At 38.0% G+C, this 21,244-nt stretch overlaps 2 protein-coding genes across 6 annotated transcripts in view; one reads left to right on the top strand and one right to left on the bottom strand.

Moving 5' to 3' along the window:
* Positions 1-19,220, bottom strand: LOC106956453 (uncharacterized). Of its 3 annotated transcripts, none has more exons than XM_015047301.1 (3): positions 17,846-19,220; positions 4,316-4,465; positions 1-1,524 (listed from the first exon to the last, which is right to left on the bottom strand). In XM_015047301.1, exons 2-3 carry the CDS (start codon positions 4,461-4,463, stop codon positions 569-571), a joined length of 1,104 nt encoding a protein of 367 aa, XP_014902787.1. In that variant the 5' UTR covers positions 4,464-4,465; positions 17,846-19,220; the 3' UTR covers positions 1-568. The 3 variants fall into 3 exon arrangements, with proteins under 3 accessions (XP_014902787.1, XP_014902785.1, XP_014902786.1); XM_015047299.1 differs by lacking the exon at positions 17,846-19,220 and adding an exon at positions 4,902-4,977; XM_015047300.1 differs by lacking the exon at positions 17,846-19,220 and having other exon boundaries at positions 4,316-4,887.
* znf362a (zinc finger protein 362a) overlaps positions 4,462-21,244 on the top strand; it is a 24,428-nt gene continuing 7,645 nt past the window's right edge. The window contains exons 1-4 of one of the 3 annotated variants that reach the window (XM_015047298.1): positions 4,462-4,550; positions 16,686-16,749; positions 19,227-19,467; positions 20,165-20,290. In XM_015047298.1, the coding sequence (XP_014902784.1) occupies positions 4,462-4,550; positions 16,686-16,749; positions 19,227-19,467; positions 20,165-20,290 (520 nt within the window). Of the gene's footprint in view, positions 4,551-11,052; positions 11,867-16,685; positions 16,750-19,226; positions 19,468-20,164; positions 20,291-21,244 lie in introns of those variants that run through there. The other 2 variants (XM_015047296.1, XM_015047297.1) reach the window with 2 other exon arrangements.

Below are 21,244 nucleotides of genomic sequence, written 5' to 3' on the forward strand. Positions count from 1 at the left end.
TTGATGAAAACTTCTCATTTTTTATTTCACTTCATACACAACTTTGTGCTGGTCTCTCCCTTAACATCCCACTCAAATATCATTAAGGCAAAATGTAAAAAACAAACATGGATGATTTTCAAGGCACAGAGACGGTCTGAATGACTCCATAATAATAACAGGAAAAACTCCATCTGTTTGCCCTCGAGTCCCTTGGTTTTCATTACATATATCTTCATGTCAGGCAGCATCAGCAAACTTCATGTTACACATTGCAAGATGCTGTTTGCCCCTGGATCAGTCTCACTTAAACTGTGGCTTTGTGCAAAGACAAACGTCTGAGGAAAGCGATGCCCCGAGGAGCTTAAGAAGTGCTTGGTGTCTCTCTGCAAGCACGCCTCGACCTGCCTCCTCAGTACCTCTCTGCACTCTACAAATACTATCCCCAACATGTGAAAAGCTGCCTGGGAAGGTGTGTTTACTCTCCTGTCAGAGCAGCGTCAACAGGTAGAACAGCCGTCTGCACACTGGGACCACTCTTCATGGTTCTGCTGCAAACACTCATCGGCTGAAGTCTGGCTTTGTTTTGTTAAACCTGTGAGACTCTGAGAGAGGACGACATGTCTCTGCTGTTGGCCACAGACGAAATTAAAAACTTGATGCATCCATTCAGCACAGAGTCTATAGTCCTGATTAGAAAAGTGTTCACGCTGAGGTAGAAGGGAAGTGTGAACATGCAGAGCACGCTAACAAGCGCTATTACTGTATTCTCCTCCAGGCTTGGAAAACCCCACCGATTCCGTCTCCTCAGGCGGGTTTGATTCAGATCTAAGCTCTGCTCTCTGGCTAAATCCAGGGGAACATGTTTCTGAGTCCTCTTGAATTCCTGTCTTCCCATCTCTTCAGACAAACAGTCATGGGAGATGAGGGGAAAGTCTCCATCAACACACTTTGAGGTAAACATTTCTGGATGAAGTGGCTTGGAGGTTGCAGGCGCCGCTCCGTCCTCGTACCGTTGTGTTCTCTTTGGTTCTGCAGAGGTCTGGTTTCTCCTCTGCAGTCCCGTGCTGACGGTCAGCAGCAGCCCGAGGAGAACCAGGAAGGCCAGGCTCCAGTAGGGATCCATGACTCTGTGCATGGGACTGAAGAGGTTTGGAAGACATCTGATGAGAGAGTCGGTTTTGTCCAGACAAGCCACCGTCCACCCTTCCTCCAGCTGCCAGTGCCACCGGACACTGAACGCCACGGCGATCCACACCGACAGGCAGCAGAAGAACCCCACCACCTGTGGCAAGCTTTCGCCTTCATCTGAGACGCTGCCGTCCTCTTCCTCCTCACTATTACAGAAAATCGTCCTGGGATCAGCTGCAGCATGCGGCCACAGCAACCTGATCAAGGTCTCCGTGGCGGTCAGAAAGGTGGTGAGGAGCAGCACGGCTCCGTAGGTGTGGCTGAGGAAGAGCAGGAAACGTAGGGCGATGACGTCACCTGGTGGGTTCATCTCAGTCAGCCAGAACTTCAAGACGCAAAGGAAACTCAGGAAACCTGTGAGAACACAAAACAGAGAGTAAGCAGAAGCCCAACTACCAGTAAAAACACATAAGTTGTATTTTTTAAACAATGAATTAACTCTAATGGAAGCACTTCATATTGCAGTAAGCTTAGAGAAAAGTAAAGAAATCCTCAAAGTAGTGGAAGACTGTTACTTTATCTGAGCTGCTTTATCGGCAGGGATGATATCATGTAAGAAATCTGAAGCCTTGGCATCAGTGTTTGCAAAATGTGAGCTGTAATTACCTAAACTAACTCCCACCCAGCCTTTGAATGCTTTCTACATGATAAAGTCGACAAGAGAGGAGTGGGTAGAGGACATCTCCTTGGTGCACACCCGCCTTCGCTGAAACTCTTGATAAAGGTCGAGTCGGGCCAATCTGAGTGCAGAACCTCGACTGGCTTGTGTTGCATGTTCGGCGAGAGAGCTAATACTGATACCAGCTGCACACAGCTTCACCTCAATAAGCTACATTAAATTCACTTCTTTAAGCGGCAGAAAGAACCAAGTGGAAGCAGAGAAAGTGATCATTGAAGCAGTGCTGACCCTGGACAGGCAGGAACATTCAGATAAGAAGCTTCTGCTGCTGTAATCAGTGGATGAGGTGCAGACAGAGACAAGCAGGGCATGTGCATTACACATTCAAATTCAAGACGTGTGTTTAGATACTACTTCAAGGTAAGGAGTTCAGAATTTAAATGTGTTCACTTCCTAAAGCCCTTTTGATCAAGCCCTTTGTTTGCTGAAAACCTTTTTATCATTAGATATGCACATCATGTTGATCCACCTCCTTCCAGACAGCAAGAAAAAGCACAAAGTAATGGAGAATTATGTAGAGTAAGAGCAAAGATCCATGTTTTTTTAATGTTTGGTGTGTACTTGTATTCAGAGGTGAAACGTCTATAAGAAGAAGTCCAGTTGTCTTCTGACTGAGAAATGTAGGTACTTTGATAATCACAGCTTCCGTTAAAGACAAAATTAGATCAAATTTCACTGAGAGAATCTATGGCAAATACCAAAGACATCACAGTTTGACAACATTTTTCTGTAGATTATGATTTTTTATTTTTTTTATCTGTGGATTCATACATTTGACATCAAGGTTAAAAAATGAAAATCTGCACTGCAAAAACAAAATCTTACCAAGTATTTCTGGTGTAGATTCTAGTGCAAATATCTTAGTTGTACACTTGAAATAAGACACAAATAACTTATCAGTAACTTTTCAGCTAAATATAGGAGTTTGTTTTAAATCAGTAATTCCTTCAGATTGATGAAAAAGTACTAGTTCCATCCTTGGCAGGTAATTTAACTTATAATAAGACGTTTCCCGCGTTATAAGTAAAATAATCTGTTAATGGGACTAGTGCTTTTTCAACAATATGAAGAAAGTATTGACTTAAAATAAGCTCCTATGTCTTTCTGTAAGTTAGTTTTGTCTTATATCAAGTGTACTAAGAAATTTGCACTAGGATCTAGACCAAAAATACTTGGTAAGATTTAGAGTTTTTGCAGTGTATGGCAGACTTTTGACATTTAAAAATAAAAGTAATGCTTTACACAACAGCATTGCTCAACAATAGAAAAGCTTGAGATAGTGCTAATTATAGTGAGGCGTCAGATGACAATATCAGTTGTAATATGTTTTTATTTTCTCTCTTTTTCACCTTTGTTTCCATCACTTTATTACTTTTAGCATTTGTGAAACATAATTTTTGTCTGGTGTGAACATCCGTAGCTGTGAGACTGGCTGAATATTACATTAATGTGAAAGAGACAAGTTCACAACACTTGGAATATATTAGGGAACAATTACTCCCCTCCAAAGAGTCCTTTGAGGTATAAATACGATATCTGATATTTCAATGGCGACACATCTGCCAATCATTGTGCAGTTTCAGTAACATGCCTTGACATGAAGTTTAAATAAATGATAGAAGGTATTTATGGAGCATAATATTTACAAATACAAACATTTATATGGTTAAAATGTAGCTGAGATTCCTGTCCAAAAATATTAAGAAGTACCTTAGATTAACAAAGTTCTTTGTTGCTTTATATAAATGTCACTAAAGCTCACATAATACTAACTGAATATGCCTCAGCTTCAATGTTTTTCTTAGATTTTGATTGTTAAGGTGAAGCTTAAATTTGTCTTAAGGAATATTTAAACCAACATGTCACTAACAGTAAGTTCATCTCATGGACAGATCACAGATATACAACTTACAGCAAAGGCAATATTTAAAGAGCCAAACATTGTCTGGATCTGATTACACAACTGGATTAATTTGAATGTATTTGGAATTTAATTGGATTAAATATAACTTGATGTGATTTGAGATTTGTCGGGATGATCGTTGAATTGTTGCAACATAACTGAAGCGAATCATCTTAAACCTGCAGAAGGCTTTGAGTCACCAGGATCAAAAGGTAAATTAGCGTTTAAAAGCTTCACGCAGGTTTAATGTTTGATCACGCCCTGCATCACATTTGGGTGGGGGTGAAGATTAAACACTCTGCAGCACCTGCAACCACATCTGAACTCCACTGGCATCACTTAAACAAAATGAAAGCTATAACCACTGGAGGTCAGCAAAACGCCGACCTTAAGGGCATCAGGACTGCAAATCTAAAACACCATGAAGGAGCCGTTCGCTGATATTGGTGTTACATTTTTAGCTTGTTTACTGGGGCTTTTGGAGTGTTTCGTGGACAAAAATGAACTACAAACATGTTGTACTAGAGGTGCAGGTTAAGTGGTGCACCTGATTTTGTCCTTACCTGTGACCAGGAAGTCTGTGAAGATCAAGAGGGAGCAGCAGCAGAAGCTGACAGGACTGTGGGACGCAGCCAGAGACGGCAGGACGAGAAAACCGCAGACCAGTTTACATGTAGACAACACCACCGCTCCTTCCAACATACCATCCATGGCTGCAAGGAAACAACAAACATGGATCAACAGGTTTTTCTTTCTGCCTCAGGGAGGAGGAGCTCAGGAATGTCAGGAACGTTGCAGGTAATAATCCAGCTACACAGGTGGAATATCTTCTGTGAGATTGTGCTAAAAATAATAATAAAAAAGACTTTTCAGTGAGTGCTCCAAGGGTTTTGGGTCAATATTTGCTTGCGTCCACTGGTAATGAACCCTGGACCAGACAGAGCTCAGGGACGAGTTCAGCTGTGTCCCTGAGTCAACGAGAATGATACAAATAATTCAGATAAACCAAACCACAAAACCGCACAATCACACTGGTTCAAACCGGAGGATAAATATTTCCATAATCTTTAAGAGATTAAAAAATGTCTTACTGAAGCAAATAAATCTCTAGAGGGAAAGAACAGCTGCCATGGGGTTATTAGTTCTTACCTGCTCTCACAAGAGCCTGACGAGCGGCATGTCAAAATAAGCTTCAAATGCTTCATCCGCTTTCCTCACCTCCCCCTTTTGCTCCACCCTCACGGGATAACGAGCCCTCCCTACCCCCCGCCGCCACCGCCCCTGCCCTTCCTGCACCTGGCCTCTGGAGGTGACAGCGCTTGTGCATTTCTGGAGGGTGTGGCTGTGTTTGTGCAAGCTACAAAACCAGTGGAACAACTAGCTAGCCATGCAAACGGACGCAACGTGTTTGTTTATGTGTGTGTGTTTAAAGGGAAACCTGCTGATGTAGGCCAAGGATGTGAAAACAACTCCTCTGCATCCAGTTTGTTCAGGTTAAATGTTGAATACGCACCATGCAGGACGTTATATAAAGGCAGGTCAAATGGTGCATTTTAATGCCGTGGTGCAATCTATGCATGAATTATAAATCACTTTATAAGGCAAAGGTATCCTGTAGCAGTTTTTACAAGCAAGATGGGGTCGGCAACCTTTGTAATAGAAAGAGCAAAAACTTTAGAGCCACAAATGTTACATTGGCTTTTGAAAAATAAAAAAGATTGCTTATATTTTTTGATAAATATCTACAATAGAAAATGTATTCTTGTGTTTAAAGAACCATCATTTTTAGGTTTTAAAACAAAGAAAGGCACAAAATTTTTGCAATGAAGTGAGTTATTCTATGGGATGTTTGTATTTGTAAAAAAAAAAAAGAAAAATGCTACAAAAATCCTTTATTTCCTCTAAAGTTTCTACATTTAACATCTGTATTGTGACTTGGCACTTAAGAATAATTTACATGACTAGTGACTTAATGCAGTCAAATATTAAGCTTAATTTACATGGTTACTATTATTCACTGAATTTAACAGAATTGTTACAAAAGGGTGAAGTGAAACATATTTAAGTGCAAAGCATTATTTATTTGAAGAGAGGAAGTCTTTTATTTTGAAGAATGCTTAGCAGGATCTGCTTTTGTCTTTTGGTGTCTTCGGTTGCTAGGTTACGAAGAGCCTTTACCGTTACCAGCTCGCCGTTGTTTGTAGTTCAGATGTCCAGCAGACATCTGAACCTCCATTATGATTAAAGAAGCTTTCATTGTGTAATATTTTGTTGCTGAAACCCGGAAATAAGGACTTTATTTATTTTTCTGAACGAAGTGAAGCTAACGGTTCAGTTTAGCAGCCACCATAACGGAAGCATTGGTGCGGTAATAGAGGAAACGGCCTACCATCCGTACCGCAACAACGAAGCTGTTAGCCCGACTAGAGGAGGAGGTGGACAAGGAGAGTCCAGGCTTCGATTGTATGTGATCTCCAATGTGAACTGCAAACGACTTCAAAGTGTCCCGCATGCGCAGTAGAGGGCACAATAACGTCACACATAGATGTGACTTGGCTTGCTAACTGCCATAAAAAAGAAGTGTTCGGTGTTTGAGCATGAATGCTAATGGTGGAGCATATCTTATGATTTTGAAATTGTTGTCCAACCACAGCCAGCACGTTAACAACTTAATCCTCATAATAGTTCGCCAAGGTTGTTTTTCTTCTCGCTTGCGTGTATCAGGACGTAGAGTGGTGATATTTGTCGAGTATCAATGACGTTCGAGTTGGTTGAATGTGATCTGGCCGTTCAGATTCAGGTCACATTTGAAAAGATCAGATATGTATCGGATATCCAAGTGGCCTGGGTCGCATTCGAAAAAAATCTGGCTTGTGTTGTTCAGACTGTCATAAAAAGATCAGATGCAGGTCGCATTAAGGCAAAAAAGAAAAAATTGGAATTGGGTCACCTCAGGCTGCAGTGTGAACCAAAGACCAGCTTCTGGTTGACAAACCAGAGGAAGCGAGCCAAGAGACTGTGAAATACTAAACACGATTATTTTGTGTTTAATCAAAAGGCACTAATGGACATTTTGAAGGACATAGAAAATTCAAGGAGAAGTGTACTACAGACATCAACGGATATTTGACCCTATTGAGTTTCTCACTCCTTTTCCTGTCAGAGTGAAGTGCCTTTTAAAAGAAATGTGGGAGAGAGAGGTCTGAAATATCCCAGGTCAAAACAGAATGTGAAAGCAGATTCTGAAATCAAAAATTTGAAAACATTTTGAGATGAAAATGGTCTATTAAGTGTTGGGGGAAGACTGCAGAACTCAGATCTTAGTTTCAGAGAACAACACCCCTGTTGGATACTAACAACAAATCACAATATTCTGAACTATTAGTTCAGTCATGTCATGAAAGGGTGAGGCATTCTGGTGTAAGAGACACACTGATTCAAGTCAGAGAACAAATTTAGATTTGGATAGGGAGACAGCTTGCAATGGACTTTGTTTCAAGTTGTTCCATTTGCAGAAAACTAAAGGTCAAGGCAGCACAGCAGATTGCTACTCCTCTACCTCGATACAGAGTAACCAAATCACCTCCTTTTGAAGTACTGCTGTAGATTTTTCTGAACCTTTTTATGTGGGGGATGAAAAGTGACAAACTGAGGGAATGAAAAAAAAAAATCATCACACAGGACTCGTATTTCTCACTGCTCCAATCAGGCTGACCTGGAGATTTATTTCTGCCTACACGTTACAAATTCAATAGTTACTCCTACTTTGTAATGGTTCCAAGACCTTACAGGATTTCATGGCTATTGTACTTAGACGTTTCGACCAACAGCGTCATTGGAAAGTTTTTCTTGGCTCGCTTCACAGCGAAGTGTATGGATAATTCCAGTAATCCCACAGCTACAGTACCGTTGAGTTGTCATTTCCTCACCTATCCAAACTTAACTTCCTACTAACTTCTTGGATCCAAATTACATTTACTGAAGTGCAACCATCCTTTTCATGTCAAAGTGACCTGGAACACTTCATAACCCATTTCCTGACTAAAGCTGCACAAACAACATAATCGTTCTACAAAGACTCATACATTTAAAGTCATAAATGTATGTTTAAATACAAGATATATTGGAGGCCCAGGATTAGTGATACCATGAAGGTTTCAGTTTCTTTGTGAAACGTAAACTGAATGACAAAAGAGTTTTCAATTGAAAGAATGAACATTTTTCTTTGAGTTGAACAATCGATCTCAAGTTGAGACGGGAGGTACAAAACCTCCAAGTCATCAATAAGCAAACTAGACATCTAAAGCCCAACCCAGAGATTAGACCAGAGCATGAAACCCTGAACAGAAGCATTTAGTTTACATACTTTAGATCAACATTAGATTTTTTTTTTTTTTGCTTTTTTCTTTGGTTTGTTATTTTGTTTGTATTTCCTTTTAATTCCTGTAAAGCACTTTGTATTGCCTTGTTACTGAAAATGTGCTATATAAATAAAATTACATTTACCTTTAAAACAATAATTTCTTTTATATTAAATAAATGTAAAAAATAGTTGCTACTCAGGGCCACCAGGTACATTGTTCAGCTTATGCATACAGAAATAAACTCTTCTATAGTGGAAACATTCTGCAAAGACTCATGAAAAGCTCTCATATAATCTAGTGAGAATCTGCAAACTATGGAAGGGCTTTCAAATAAACATTTTCAGATGAGTTCATCTCATCCTTGAACTCGACCTCATCTCAAAGGTTTTATTAGACTGGATGTCCTAGTTTTAAACGGAAGTTGTTCTGTACCTTTTGTGTGTATTTTGAATAAGCGCTCTCCAGTCAATGTTTTCCTCATCGAAACATCGATGTCTGCTCAGCTGCCCACTGAACGTCTTACAGAAACGGTCACATTACATTGGCTATGTTTGTCTCATGTAGTTTCTGCTTTTTTATTTTTGTATCTTTAGTTTGCTGGTCTGATTCCGTAGGAATGTGTTCAGTGATGTTTCAGCAAAATGTTATAAAGTTAATTTATTTGTACTTCTTTTCTTCTACCTTAACAAACTCTTCACTGCAGAAAGTGAATACACTGTATGCCACAGCTGAACATGCATTTGACCACCTTGAGTGAAGAAACCACAATTATTCCACTGAATAGTAAATTCTGGGACACTTGGAGCTGTTATTTGTTACACTGTGGCCCTTTGGGTGTTTAAAAACTTAAAAACTTGGATTAAAATGATAAAGAAACAGCTAATGATTTTGAATATAGATATAATAATGCATATAGATTTTTAAGCGTTTTTCCTGCAATTAATTTCCATGAAGAATAACACTAAAAGTATCAATAGTATGTTTTATGATCTGTTTTTATTATTAGGTTGTAGGTGTGGGTTGTTTTTTTTTTTTACATCATTTTTCCATCACAAATAAATAAAACAGTGGTTCATTTAAAGTTTCCCACCATAATTTTTTTAATCTAAACTTAAAAGTTCCTTTTTTTATATGTTTTATCAGCTTGTTATGGATAAATGATCCAGTGTCCTTCCTCAGACTCTTTTATCTGCTCACATACACACAGCTGCACGCTCACATAAGCACAACATTTAAGGCTGGCGACAGTCTTCTATCGTACTCATAACAAAAAGTGATTAAGGCAGGACAACACCCCTTAGAGACGGTGATAAAACTCCAAACTAATCTATTACCTTGTGACATTAAATGAAAAAAAGCAGAACTCTCAATCTTTGCTTCTCTTGGTTGCATCCCTACGGTGAGCTGAGTGGAGCCCAGCGCTGGACGGTGAACGTCACTCTCTGTCTGCTCCACTTGTGGGACATTTTATGATTTTCAACATTAAAGCCTGTTTTATATTTAGCCAAATGTCATTATTTCTCAAGGTAACGACACCGAGGGGTTTTGGTCGGGTTCCTGAACTGGTAAACGGACCTGGGTGTTGCACAGAAGGGAAATGGATGCATTACAACAAGCCTTCATTTGAGAGTGATTTGATGTAAGACATGCAGCAAAGGTCATCAGGTCGGGACCTGAACCCGTGGCGGCCCGTCAAGGACTAAGGTCTGTCTTTGGGTCGCAGCTCCTTCTCTGCAGCACCATACAAGTTGTATCTTTTGCAAGAAGTCAGGTGACAGCTGTGACTGTAAAAGTTGCAGACCCCTGAACTATCGGCTGTAGTTAATCAATTAAACTGGGTCTCTAAGCAACTGGATTTAAATTGCTTTAAATACTTAATAGAGCACTGATGAATGGGAGTTGCGACACAGAAGATACTCCTGTTTAGAAACAAGAGTTCCTCAGACATGTTTCTGCTCTGTGCACCATTTTCTAACGTTGCTCTGTTGTTTCACCCTGACGTTGCTCCTCCCATCGATAATAAAACACCTGTTGGGTGGAGTTGGGTCAGGGGGATTCAGAAGCGTAAGACTGAAACTGTCCAGCAGGAGGCCAGTTTTAGCAGTGCATAAAGGACTCTGTTCTCCCCATATCTCCAACTTCATTTAAATGTATTTGTTTCCTGCAGGTCCCAAATTTCATTTCATGCCACTTTGAGCTTTGCATTTTCCATGGATGTAAATGTAGGTGCTGAGCACGAATGATAACAGGTGCATGTTAGTGATTTATTTTGTTATTTGAGTTTGTCGTAGTGGCCCAACTAGAATCCTGACTGAAATCTGTGCAGGGAGCTGATGATTAGGGTGATGGGGAGGAGGCCATCCAACTTCACATACCAGGAACTCATCGGCAAAAATTAACTGTAAAAACTGCCAGTGGAAACATGCAAAAAAAAAAATAACAAAAAACCTGGTCAGCATTTATAAAAAAGATTACTATGTGATGCTAACAAAGTGGTATCACATACTCAATTAATTATTGAGAATGGTATAAAGCATTTTTGACATTTTATTTTTAAATGAAATGTAAAGAAATTCCTATATAAAAAACAGATATTATTTTAGAAAGTTGATTGTTTTCAAATCTATTGTAAGAGGCTTGTCCCATTTTCTATCAGCAATGACTTGAAATTCCAGAAAAACAATAAAATAAAAACTACAAACAAAGCTCTCCTAAGGATTTTGGGCTTTATTTTGGTAAATATTTTAAAAGAGACATTTCCTACATCATGTTTTATGAAATCTAGTGAAATATTATAAAATTTGCTGTTTGGATTTTTCAACATTTCCTAGATTTTGTTAGTATTATTATTATTATTATTATTATTGGTTTTGCTTCATGAAATACAAGTTTCTTACATGCTCAGGTTTTTGTTTTGTTTTTTTGTCTTTTTTGTCACATTTTACTATATTTGATCACTATAGTATTTGCAATATTACAATTTATAATCTCAAACTAAAACAAAGCTTCAGTGCAATTTACACTTTTATAGAACAGCTAGCCCTCAATAAGAGTTGTGCAATAAAACAATTTGAAAGCTAAAACAATAACAGCTCCCTCTGTGAGTATCATTCCTGTGATGGGTCCTGCGGACCGCCAGCTGCGGCTCTGTGGCCGTCAGTGTGGCAGCAGTGCCCTCTCCTGCTGAGCTAAGCACAGAGCACATTAGCATCCTGTCATGCTGCTGCAGCTCACAGGATTACTCATATTTAATGCACATTATCTCCGACAGACACGCAGCAATGATACAGTACACGGAAAATATAATAGGCGCATCTCTTTTTAGTCTCCAACTCCAAATAATTTGACTGTATTGACTACTTGCGAGGTTTATATTAAACATGGGGTGAGGAAAAGTGAGAGACGTTCATGTTATAATTCATTATTCCCACAGTAGTCTCCTACAGGAAGGTCTTGTAAAAAGTAGAACCCCCCTTTTCTTCATGCGCTCATTTTTACTATAGCGCCGCGGCGCCAACGCGCACATCTGCGGCATCTGCACGGATCGGCTGAAAATTATGAGCCAGAAAATGGGTTAAAAATCGGTCTGAACGGGTTTTTCTCTCTGTGCTCTCAGCAGCCTCTCGCCTGTAGCACCCAGAAGTGAACAGCAGGCGACCCGGAAGGCTTGAAGTCTGGCTGAAAGCAGGCAGAAAAAGGGGAGTCCTGCTCCGTTATAAATTTCTGTTTCTTCTCCTCTCGCTGGCGCAGGTATGTTGGTCTCTCCGTGCAAATTATCCGCCTCTTTATGCTGTTTTCCTCTCGCTCAAAGCCGCTGCGCTGCACCGCCGCTTCTCTTAAAAGTCGTGCAGAACTTGGAATAATAAAATAAGCATTTGCGATGCTTAAATGTTACTAGATGACGTCTTAAGCTGCCGTGCAAATAAAAGCCCTCCTGATGATCGGATTTATGGCTCAGCTCGGCGCTGTGTAAGAGCCACGCTGATGGCTGTAGGAAGTGTCAGTGTGTGGTGTTTTTTTTTCCTCGCCAAGCCGGGCTATTCAAACCTGCAAATCAAAGTAAACAATCATCCCTACGATTTATGCAAATTTGCCGCATGCATTCGCGTCGCAGTGGCCTTTAATGACACCCGGAGGGTTATCTGCTTGTAATAGCCCTTTCTGCAGAATATGGCGTCCGCTGGTTATAAAAATAAGACAGGGCTGCCATTTTTGTTTTCCTTTTGTCTGATTTTTTTAATAAACTGTCTGAGAATGTGGGAGAGGCGGCGGACAGACCGAGGCGCTGCAGGATTGCTGCTCTGTAGGGGGAAACTCGCACTTAGAGCTGGTTTAAAGCTGGGAAAAATCTAAATCTGGAAATCAGCTTGCTTCTGTTTTTTTGTCTGAGCAATAACTGGCTTAAGTTGCTCCTAACTTTTTTTTTTTTTAAATCCCCAGTTAAAAAAAAAAAAAAAAAAAAAACTCACTGTAGGCCATTTCTCAAGAACCCAGTATATGAAGCTTTCACAGCAGCTACAGTGGATATAAATCCACGTTAAAATACTTTTTTTTTACTATAATAAATAAATGTATAACTTTTTGTAACATTTTTGCTGTCCGGTCCAGTTTAATAAGAAAGCTTTTGAGGTAAACGAGAAATTAAAATAGGTAGACCTATCTCCTTTCAGATAGGAGATAGGTCTATCTATCTAACATTCATCATGTTTTGTTGATGAATGAATCCTACGCTTTAGTCCAGATATATGAAGTGTAGAGCAGATTGGTGGACAAATTATGAGTCTCATTCAGTGTTATTTTAGATGCTTAGCAGCATCACAGACCAATTTCTAACTGGTCTTTTACCAGTTTTGCAGAAATATCCAGTTTCCATTTGTGACTATTTTTCCATATTTTCTACAGTCACTAATGACTCACCTCACTATGCTATGATAGTTAGGTCAAATTAGCTGTTTTTGTCCTTGTCCCCCTCTCCTGACTGATACCTTTGTTTAATAAGCTGAATTTTGTACCCTCTGTGTAAATAATGACATCAGGTAAAACATGGAGATGAGCAAATGTTTATTCAAAGGTTTATTTTAAATATATATGTGGCACTTTTCTAATCAGTCAATATTATGCACATTTCCATCATTGCAGAGACGCAGATTTATTTTTACCCATATAGAGTCCAATTGAGACAGCATGGTGGACGCTCATATTTAATTTATAAAAGCTGAATGCTTGGTCACCACTGAACAGATGTGAAAATGTGGCTGTGCCCTTATCATGATATACTGATTATTAAGTTCTGATACGCAGGTGGTAAATAGGCAAAATTTAATCTTGCTGTTTCTGAAAACAGTTTAAATTTACACTTTTTACAAATTTAAACTTTTAAACTTTTAAACTGATGGAGTTTAGTGAAACTGTGTGTTTTCTTTGCAACCCAAACACTTTAATGTTGGATTTCAGGCTCTTCTGTTTCAACTAAATGACATAAAATGTAAAATTATCTGTTCTTTTTAAACTCAAAAAGCTGCAAAGATCATATTGTTTCCTAAGTTATCATTGCACATTTAACAATATTGTTGAGGAACATAGAAATAAATAGAAACATTAGCAGTTTAAACATTCCCCTGATCCTTTGCTTCAGAGGTTTGTGATTGGTTTATTGATTGTTTTCCATTTTGGCACATTAGTTTCTGGTGTTTCTGAGGGCATTGCTTCAGTATTTGCAGTTAACATTCATGACATCTCAGCACTTTAATCACACCTTTTGGCTTTTAACACAATTTATGGAGCGCATATTATGAGGAGACCTGTGGCTGAACGGTTGTGAGTTTGATTCCAGCTCTGAGGAAAATTTAAAAATTCAATTGGGTGCATGTATATTTAAGTATTCACACCCCTTTAAGTTTTCCACCTATGTTCATGTTACATTCTTGTTGAGATTTTATATAGCTGGCCAACACCAGGTGGTTCATAATTGTGAAGTGGATGGAAAATGAAAATTTGCTTTTAAAAGTTTTTAAGTATCACAATTCTAGTTCAAGCTCAGTCAGATTGGATTTAGAGAATCTGTGAACACTCTTCTAAGTTTTTGTACAAATTCTTCTGTTGGATTAAGCTCTTTCCTTTGATTGGTCCATTCCGACACAAATATGCTTTTGATCTAAACCCCGATACCTTGCATCTCTGCAGGGGTGTTCAATGGGGCAGTATTATGTAAAATTGAGCTTTACATCATGTTATAATTTTATTCCCTCATCACAAACATGCCAGTAGTGTTGCTTTGATTCTTTCATGCATGTTTGAGAAACATTTTAATCTCCATGGCAACCATTCAGTTGTGCAAAACGCCTGGTTGGACCTAGCCCCGCCTTTCGAGACCCAAGCTCCACCTCGGAGCTGCAGTTTCCAAGCCTCACAGAGCAGCCCTCTCCCACTCAGCTCCTTCAGACTAGCCAGCAGCAATTAGCAAACACCTGGTGGAACTTAGCATCCGCTGAGCTCGTTAGACGAGCTGCTACTCAGTGAAATGCTGGTAAAAACATTATTAAAGACTTAATAGAGGAGAGATGTTGTAATGACTTCCTGAAGGTGTTGGAAAGAGCAAAAGTTTCTTATTTCAAGGCGTTAATTTCAAGTCAGTGTTTGTTAAGTCATGATTACAGCATTTTTACAACACCTGAATGTAACATAGTTACTTGAACAGCTGGATTTATGTGTAGATTAAGTTACATAGAGGTGGATTCTGTTTACAAATTAGTTGACTTCTGTAGGAAGTTGGTCATACTTGGTTTTATTTAAGAGTATTAAAGTAAAAGGGGGTTAACTACAAGAAGACGCTGATTTTGTTTTTTGATTTCATATGTAAAAAAGTAGATTTTACTTCCATATGAGATAATTATTACTTTCTGTTGATGTAGCAAATAAAACCCTAATAAAAGTCAGCAAAGTTTGTGGTTGTAATGTGAAAGAAAGGGGAAAAGGTTAAAGGGATATGAACACTGGGGTAAATAATGATTTCAGACAGAGGTACAATTAGGTGGCATGTCTGAGTATAAGACAGAAAATATCAGAAATGCTAAAGATTAAGTTGTTCATGTAAAATTATCTAAAAAGTCTTTGATCACCTGGATTGGATGCTGTTTGGCATTTCTATATAGTATGACAAACTGATTAAGAAATTAAACTTCTGATGAAGTTTAAATGAAAACATGTGTATATCATGTGAAGCTCATTTTCAGAATTACAAATAATGGATGTAGAACAAAGGCAAACAAAAAGAAAATTATTCAGGACAGCCTAATAAACTGTAATTAAGTACAATAAACAGAAATACCAATTTCCTATTTGACTAAAACCCTCACTACAATCACATTGTAGCTCAGAAAGCAACACAAAGATGCATAAAAGCAGAAAAACTCCCCTGAGGCAGAAAGCCCCCATCGTTATAGAAATTTTCTGGGAGGTGCATTGTGCGGCCGTACCTCTAGATGTATCGGTTTTGTTTCTCTTGGCTTGCAGATGTGGGCTGTGTTATGCTTCTGCTAAGCCAAACAGACTTAGGAATGGCTCTGTGTGCCAAAGCATGCAAGGCAAAATGTTTTAAAAAGATCTTCAAGAGGGTTGGAAAAGAGAGGCTATGGAAAGAAAGGCCTTTAGAGCAAAACTTAAACTGTATGTGTTTCGCGTTGCCTTTAAAAAAGAAAGATTTTCAGCCGTCTGATTAAACTTGATTAATGTAACAGAAGCCTTATCAATCATTGTGCTTATCACTCACAATCAGAGCTAAATTGTAGGTATTTTTAACTGTTTCCATGAAGGTTTGAGATGACAGAAAAAAACTTAGGAATAAACGCTGCATGTTATCCATTTAGATATTCCTTATTTACAAGTTTCTGCAGCTTCTTATTCTGGAGATTCATGTTGGGTTTGCAGCCTTCTTCAGAAAGCACTCCTCCAAATTTACCCTGGTTTTCTCCTCACCCTTAACCAGTCAGGGCCCCTTAAGGAGGAGACAGAAAGCGACAGATTAGCATCTAAGTCAAACTAGTAGGCTCTGTTTTCTGATAACTGTTGCACAACTAACAGCTGAAATCACATGGCAGCCTATCTCAAGGTCTGCATGCTCATCCTGCAAAAGTGTGTCTGAGAATCCTCAGCAAGTTTAATTTAGACGTACAAATCCTGCAGAATGAACTCACCCTACTGGCTCATAAACATCCTCCCTGCTTGCAATATAACATGTTGGACTGAAAATAGTGCAAGGATGCAAAGCTGGGTCAAACAGGAGCCTTTATACAGAATATTCTTGGAAATACGCTATCACAAGACTGATTATTGCACCAAACAGTCAGCTGTTGTTTAGTTGTAGGGCTACCGACGTGGCTTTTAACCACATTAACAACAGAAACACACAGAAGTGTACAGGTCACAGAGCTATAGAAAAATCTGAACAAACAGGAGTCATCAAGCAAGAAAAAATACACACTGTGACAAGAGTTGGTTCAATATTTGCATATTTCCTGCCGTTTTTGCACACCTGACATTGTCCTTTTTATAATCTGTGTATTTCTTTCAGGATGGCTGAACCGCGCTTTAACAATCCCTACTTTTGGCCTCCTCCTCCTTCTATGCCTGGCCAGGTGAGAACCACCTTTCACAACTAAAACCAATCTTAAAGTCAATCTTTTAGACATCAATGAAACAATACAGTTCTGTCTGACTGACTTATGATTATAAGAAATAATAGGTTTTCTGATCCTAAGAAGGAATAAAGAAGGAATATTGTGAATATTTAATTGTTTGAGCTGTCAACAGATCATTTTGACCAAAATGTAATTAAATAGCACACTGCGAAGCTTGATATGTATTCCCCTGGTTTTTACCAATAAATGATCATATAAACTGGATTTCAGTTAAACCTACTGGCTCCTCTGAGTCCAAAAGTCTGAAAAATATATTTATTCTAATTGAAAGATTAATTAGTAAACACAAAACATCTTTCAGCCACTTTGAGCTGTAAACTCCTTAAAGGAGTTTAGGGAAGGACACCTCTGCTGTTAGGTAAAACTCCCAAGAGTCAGCAGTTTTTCAACAAAAACACAGTTATATTCAATCATTTAAAATATTATTGAAAAGCTAATTTATAGTACTAACTCTTAAGGGAAACACATTTATGATGATTTTCCACTTACAGCAACTGAAAACACATCATAAGATTAGAATAGCAATTTTAATACAAACAAATAAGTCCTTTACAAAAAACATGTTAAGGTTGTTATTTTCAAAAGTCATTTTTAATCTCATATTTATTGAATATGACCGTAGGTGTTAGTGGTATTCTTAATAAAGAAACAATAAACCAGTTGAAGTAATGTCCCCTAATGTCAGTTAGTTTATTTTTTCTGTTTGTTTTTGAGTTTTGTTAAGCTGAACAAGCTAGTAGCTGTGTTAGCTGCGTTAGCTAGCCAGCAGCAGTTGGCTGTTTAGCTAACTGACAGTTGTGGTAGCCTCTTTAATTCACAGTACCGAAGCAGCTCAACTGACCAGGTGTGGGTTTGGTAGCAGAAAATATGTCAAAACCCTGATTTAGTCATTTGTAATTGTTAAACAGTTTCTTTTTTTGACCATCAGAAACGGCTAACTGGCAGCTAGCAGCAACAAGCAAGAGAAGAGGAGCATAACTGCATGCTGCAGTGACTCCACCATAAAGAGAGTTTAAAGGAATAGTGTACATACCTGTAGCAGGGGGATTTCTTATTTCAGTGAGCTTGTAGAAAAATTAAGAAGTCTACAGAGCTACTGTAGGCTAACAGCTTTTCAGATGGATAGCACCTCTTTGATTTAGCTGAGTTCAGTAATGTGAAACAATTTAATCTGAAAATTTACGCATCAGCAGGATCCACAACATGGATGTTAATTTGCCCAATTTGTACATTAGACATTTGTTTGATTTCATCTGGAAAAGCAGACCTGGAAAAGCACAGAACCATATTATTTTCAATGTCAATTTACAGCTTGTTGAAAGAATTGAAAAGGTTTAGTCATATCTTGTGATATCAAGGTGAAAAAAGTGTAAGACAAAGTAGAAGTTTATTATACCTTCTCTTTGTTTTACAGAAGGCATGATCAAAATCACAGCATCAGAATATATTTTATATCTCCAAGGAACCCCAGCAAAGTCTGTAGACAAACTCAGTAACGTAATAGCTATATTAATTAGGAAGCATTTAGCGCTATTAAAAAAAATATGATAAAATCCAAATAAAAGTCTTGAATTCACAAAAAAACTACAGGTTACAGTTTAGACTGGAGGAAAGTATTTTCTTTCACGTTTCACATTTTCATTGCTTGGCAGCGTCAGTAAATGCAAAGACTGTCTCAATTCTGCCTCACTTGTAGACAGAGCATTTTTACTTTTGTAAAGTGTGAATATTTAACATGACATGACGTGAAAGCCAGACGGCCTCAAACTTTTGATGAATTTTTGAGTTTTAGGTCAAATTTCAATGATTTCCCTTTACTGCTCCTTCTTTTTTTTACATTTTCAACCTCAGCTCATAACTTATCTGACATTCTCCAGCACAAAAGCCAATACTTGATAAGAAGAGTGTTTGCATTTTATTTTTTTAATTTCATTTAATCCCTGGATTTCATCCCAAAACCACATCAAAGCATGTCTCACTGCCCTAAATGTAGAAACCAGTGACTGAAACGGCAGATTTATTGGATTACATTTGTCTTCTGCAATAATAAAATAAAAGTTTGTCTTACAGAAAAGATAGATTAAATTAGAAACATTAAAATGTATTTCTCAAAATCTTTGAAGCATCAATTCAACAAAACCATAAAAGTAAGAAGAAAAAACAGGGACTTTTATATCCTCTATGTTCTGAAGATTTTTAAAAGTACATAAATATCTTACTCAAAAGTAGCTATTTATTTGCATAAAGAAGATTCAAACAAATACAAAGCTAAACAGGCATTCCTTCAAAGTCTCAAAGCTTTGGCTGCAATGTCTGGTGTCAACCAATAGAGGGCACCATAGCCCTGAGAAGTGTCACTGATTGAACTGATGATGGCTGTTCTTCTGTCACTAATGGTGGTTTCTGGCTGTCAGCTGGATAACCTAGTCTTGATCAATAAAATCAAGGAGCAGCTGATGGCGGAGAAGATCCGGCCGCCACACCTGCCCGCTGTTTCGGCCGCCTCCCAGCAGCCTCTGATGTCTCCATCGGGCCAGGCCGAAGGCAGCCAGCACGGGATGTCCAAAGCTCAGCAGGGGTCCGGGCTGCACAGTCCAAGCCCGTCGCAGCCTGACATCGCCCTGCACGCCCGCCCTGCCTCCAGCTCCGTCACAGGTACTCCAACTACGTCCACAGATTAAATTAATCTAATTAATTATTAAAAAACTAACGCTGTCAATCCATTAAAAAGTGTAATCACATTAATCACGCTCTGTGATTAATCATAATTAATCAGTTTACGTAACTTTTTAACTTGACATGCAAATATGCAAGTTTTCAAAAAAATGTTTGAGAATCTTCAGACAATAAAACATTTTCTTACTTCTCCAAAGTTTTCATATTAAGGCAGATTTAAAATAAATCTTTTTGTTTTAAACTTTAACTTAGCAATATCAATCATTTTAAAATGACATAATCAGAGGGACCAAGATATAAAGTTAAGTGGAAATTTTGGTATTTTAAGGATGAAAATTAATAATTTGCATAAGTAACAAAAAATAAAAGAAAATTTTTCCAAAATTAGTTTCATTTAATAAAAACTTATTAAACTTTAACAAAAACTGCAGGTGTGTGTCTTCATTTAATTTTTGGTTAAAACATCTTCAGTGAACTTGCTCTCAGTGGGTAGAAAATCCAGAAATTATACTCAAGAGTAGCAATACTTCATGATAAAATGACTCAAGTACAAGGCAGTAAATTTACTCCTAAAAGTACTTTATTTGAAAAAGGTTTCTCAAGCAAATGTAATTGAATAAAAGTAACTAGTTACTATCCAACTCTGATCAAGACGTATATTTTTCTCCTTAATCAGGTCGTATTCTTGGAGATGTGAACTTGAATTTGGACGACAAGGCAGCTCTGAAAGCCCGGGGCCTGTGGGAGGACTGGCACCTGCGTCAGCTCATAGACCATCCCTCCAGAACAAACCACGTCTCAGGTGAGCAAACAAGACAAACCTTTCCTCAGTGGGTTCACTTCACCTGCCTCAGAGGACTTTTCTTTTCTTTGTTCCTCTTAGCTTAACCGCTCCAGATGATGCAGAGCAATAAAGAGGAAGCGTTCATTCATTAATTAGTTGTAAATTAAACCGACACTAGAAGCGCCTCAGAAAGCTGGAGGGAAGATATGAAATTTTTAAAAAAGGCATCCTTTCAATTTTTTTTGAATTATTCATTTTTTATACATTTAATATGTTTTTCAATTATTATTATTATTATTATTATTATTATTATTATTATTATTATTATTATTATTATTATTATTAAATAAGTTAAAATAACTTATGGAAGGTGCAGATAGAAGATAGAAATAGCCAACAGAGGGCGCAATGCACTGTAAAACGTTTGAGCTGCATTTAGTTCTAATATCTTCAACTATTTAAGTCAAATAAATTTAGTGAGTTTTAGATTTGAACCTAAATGTGAATTTGTGAAAGATAAACTTGCAGTAGTAAGTTGTGTTAACTTTTTTATTAAACTTGTCAAACTTAAAAAAACTGAAATAAGAAAAAGACAGGAGCGGGAACTATCTCCCAGAATGCTTAGCGGCTTGTTTTTGTGTCCTGAGATGGAAGTGCGTTACATTGATCTGACTCTATTTGTTATTAATGCAAATGTTTATTTTAAAGCTTAAGGATAATGTCCTTAAACTAAATGTTTTTAGCATTAGTCATTGTGATGTTTAATAAAATTCATTATCAGATCAGAAATTTTGTTCATGCAATTTGAAACTAAAATAAGTATTTATTTTAACTTGGTATTGTGAGTGAAAATAATAACGAAATGTGGCTCTTTAACTGGGTGAGGCCAGTTCTTTTCTTCCATATTGTGAAATTATTATTTGGTTTAAATTGCAGCATTAAGTTAAAACTCTCAATTCAAGATTAATGAAC

The sequence above is a fragment of the Poecilia latipinna genome, unplaced genomic scaffold (assembly GCF_001443285.1).
Source record: "Poecilia latipinna isolate Pla-1442-1.1 unplaced genomic scaffold, P_latipinna-1.0 Scaffold818, whole genome shotgun sequence".
Taxonomy (NCBI): Eukaryota; Metazoa; Chordata; class Actinopteri; order Cyprinodontiformes; family Poeciliidae; genus Poecilia; species Poecilia latipinna.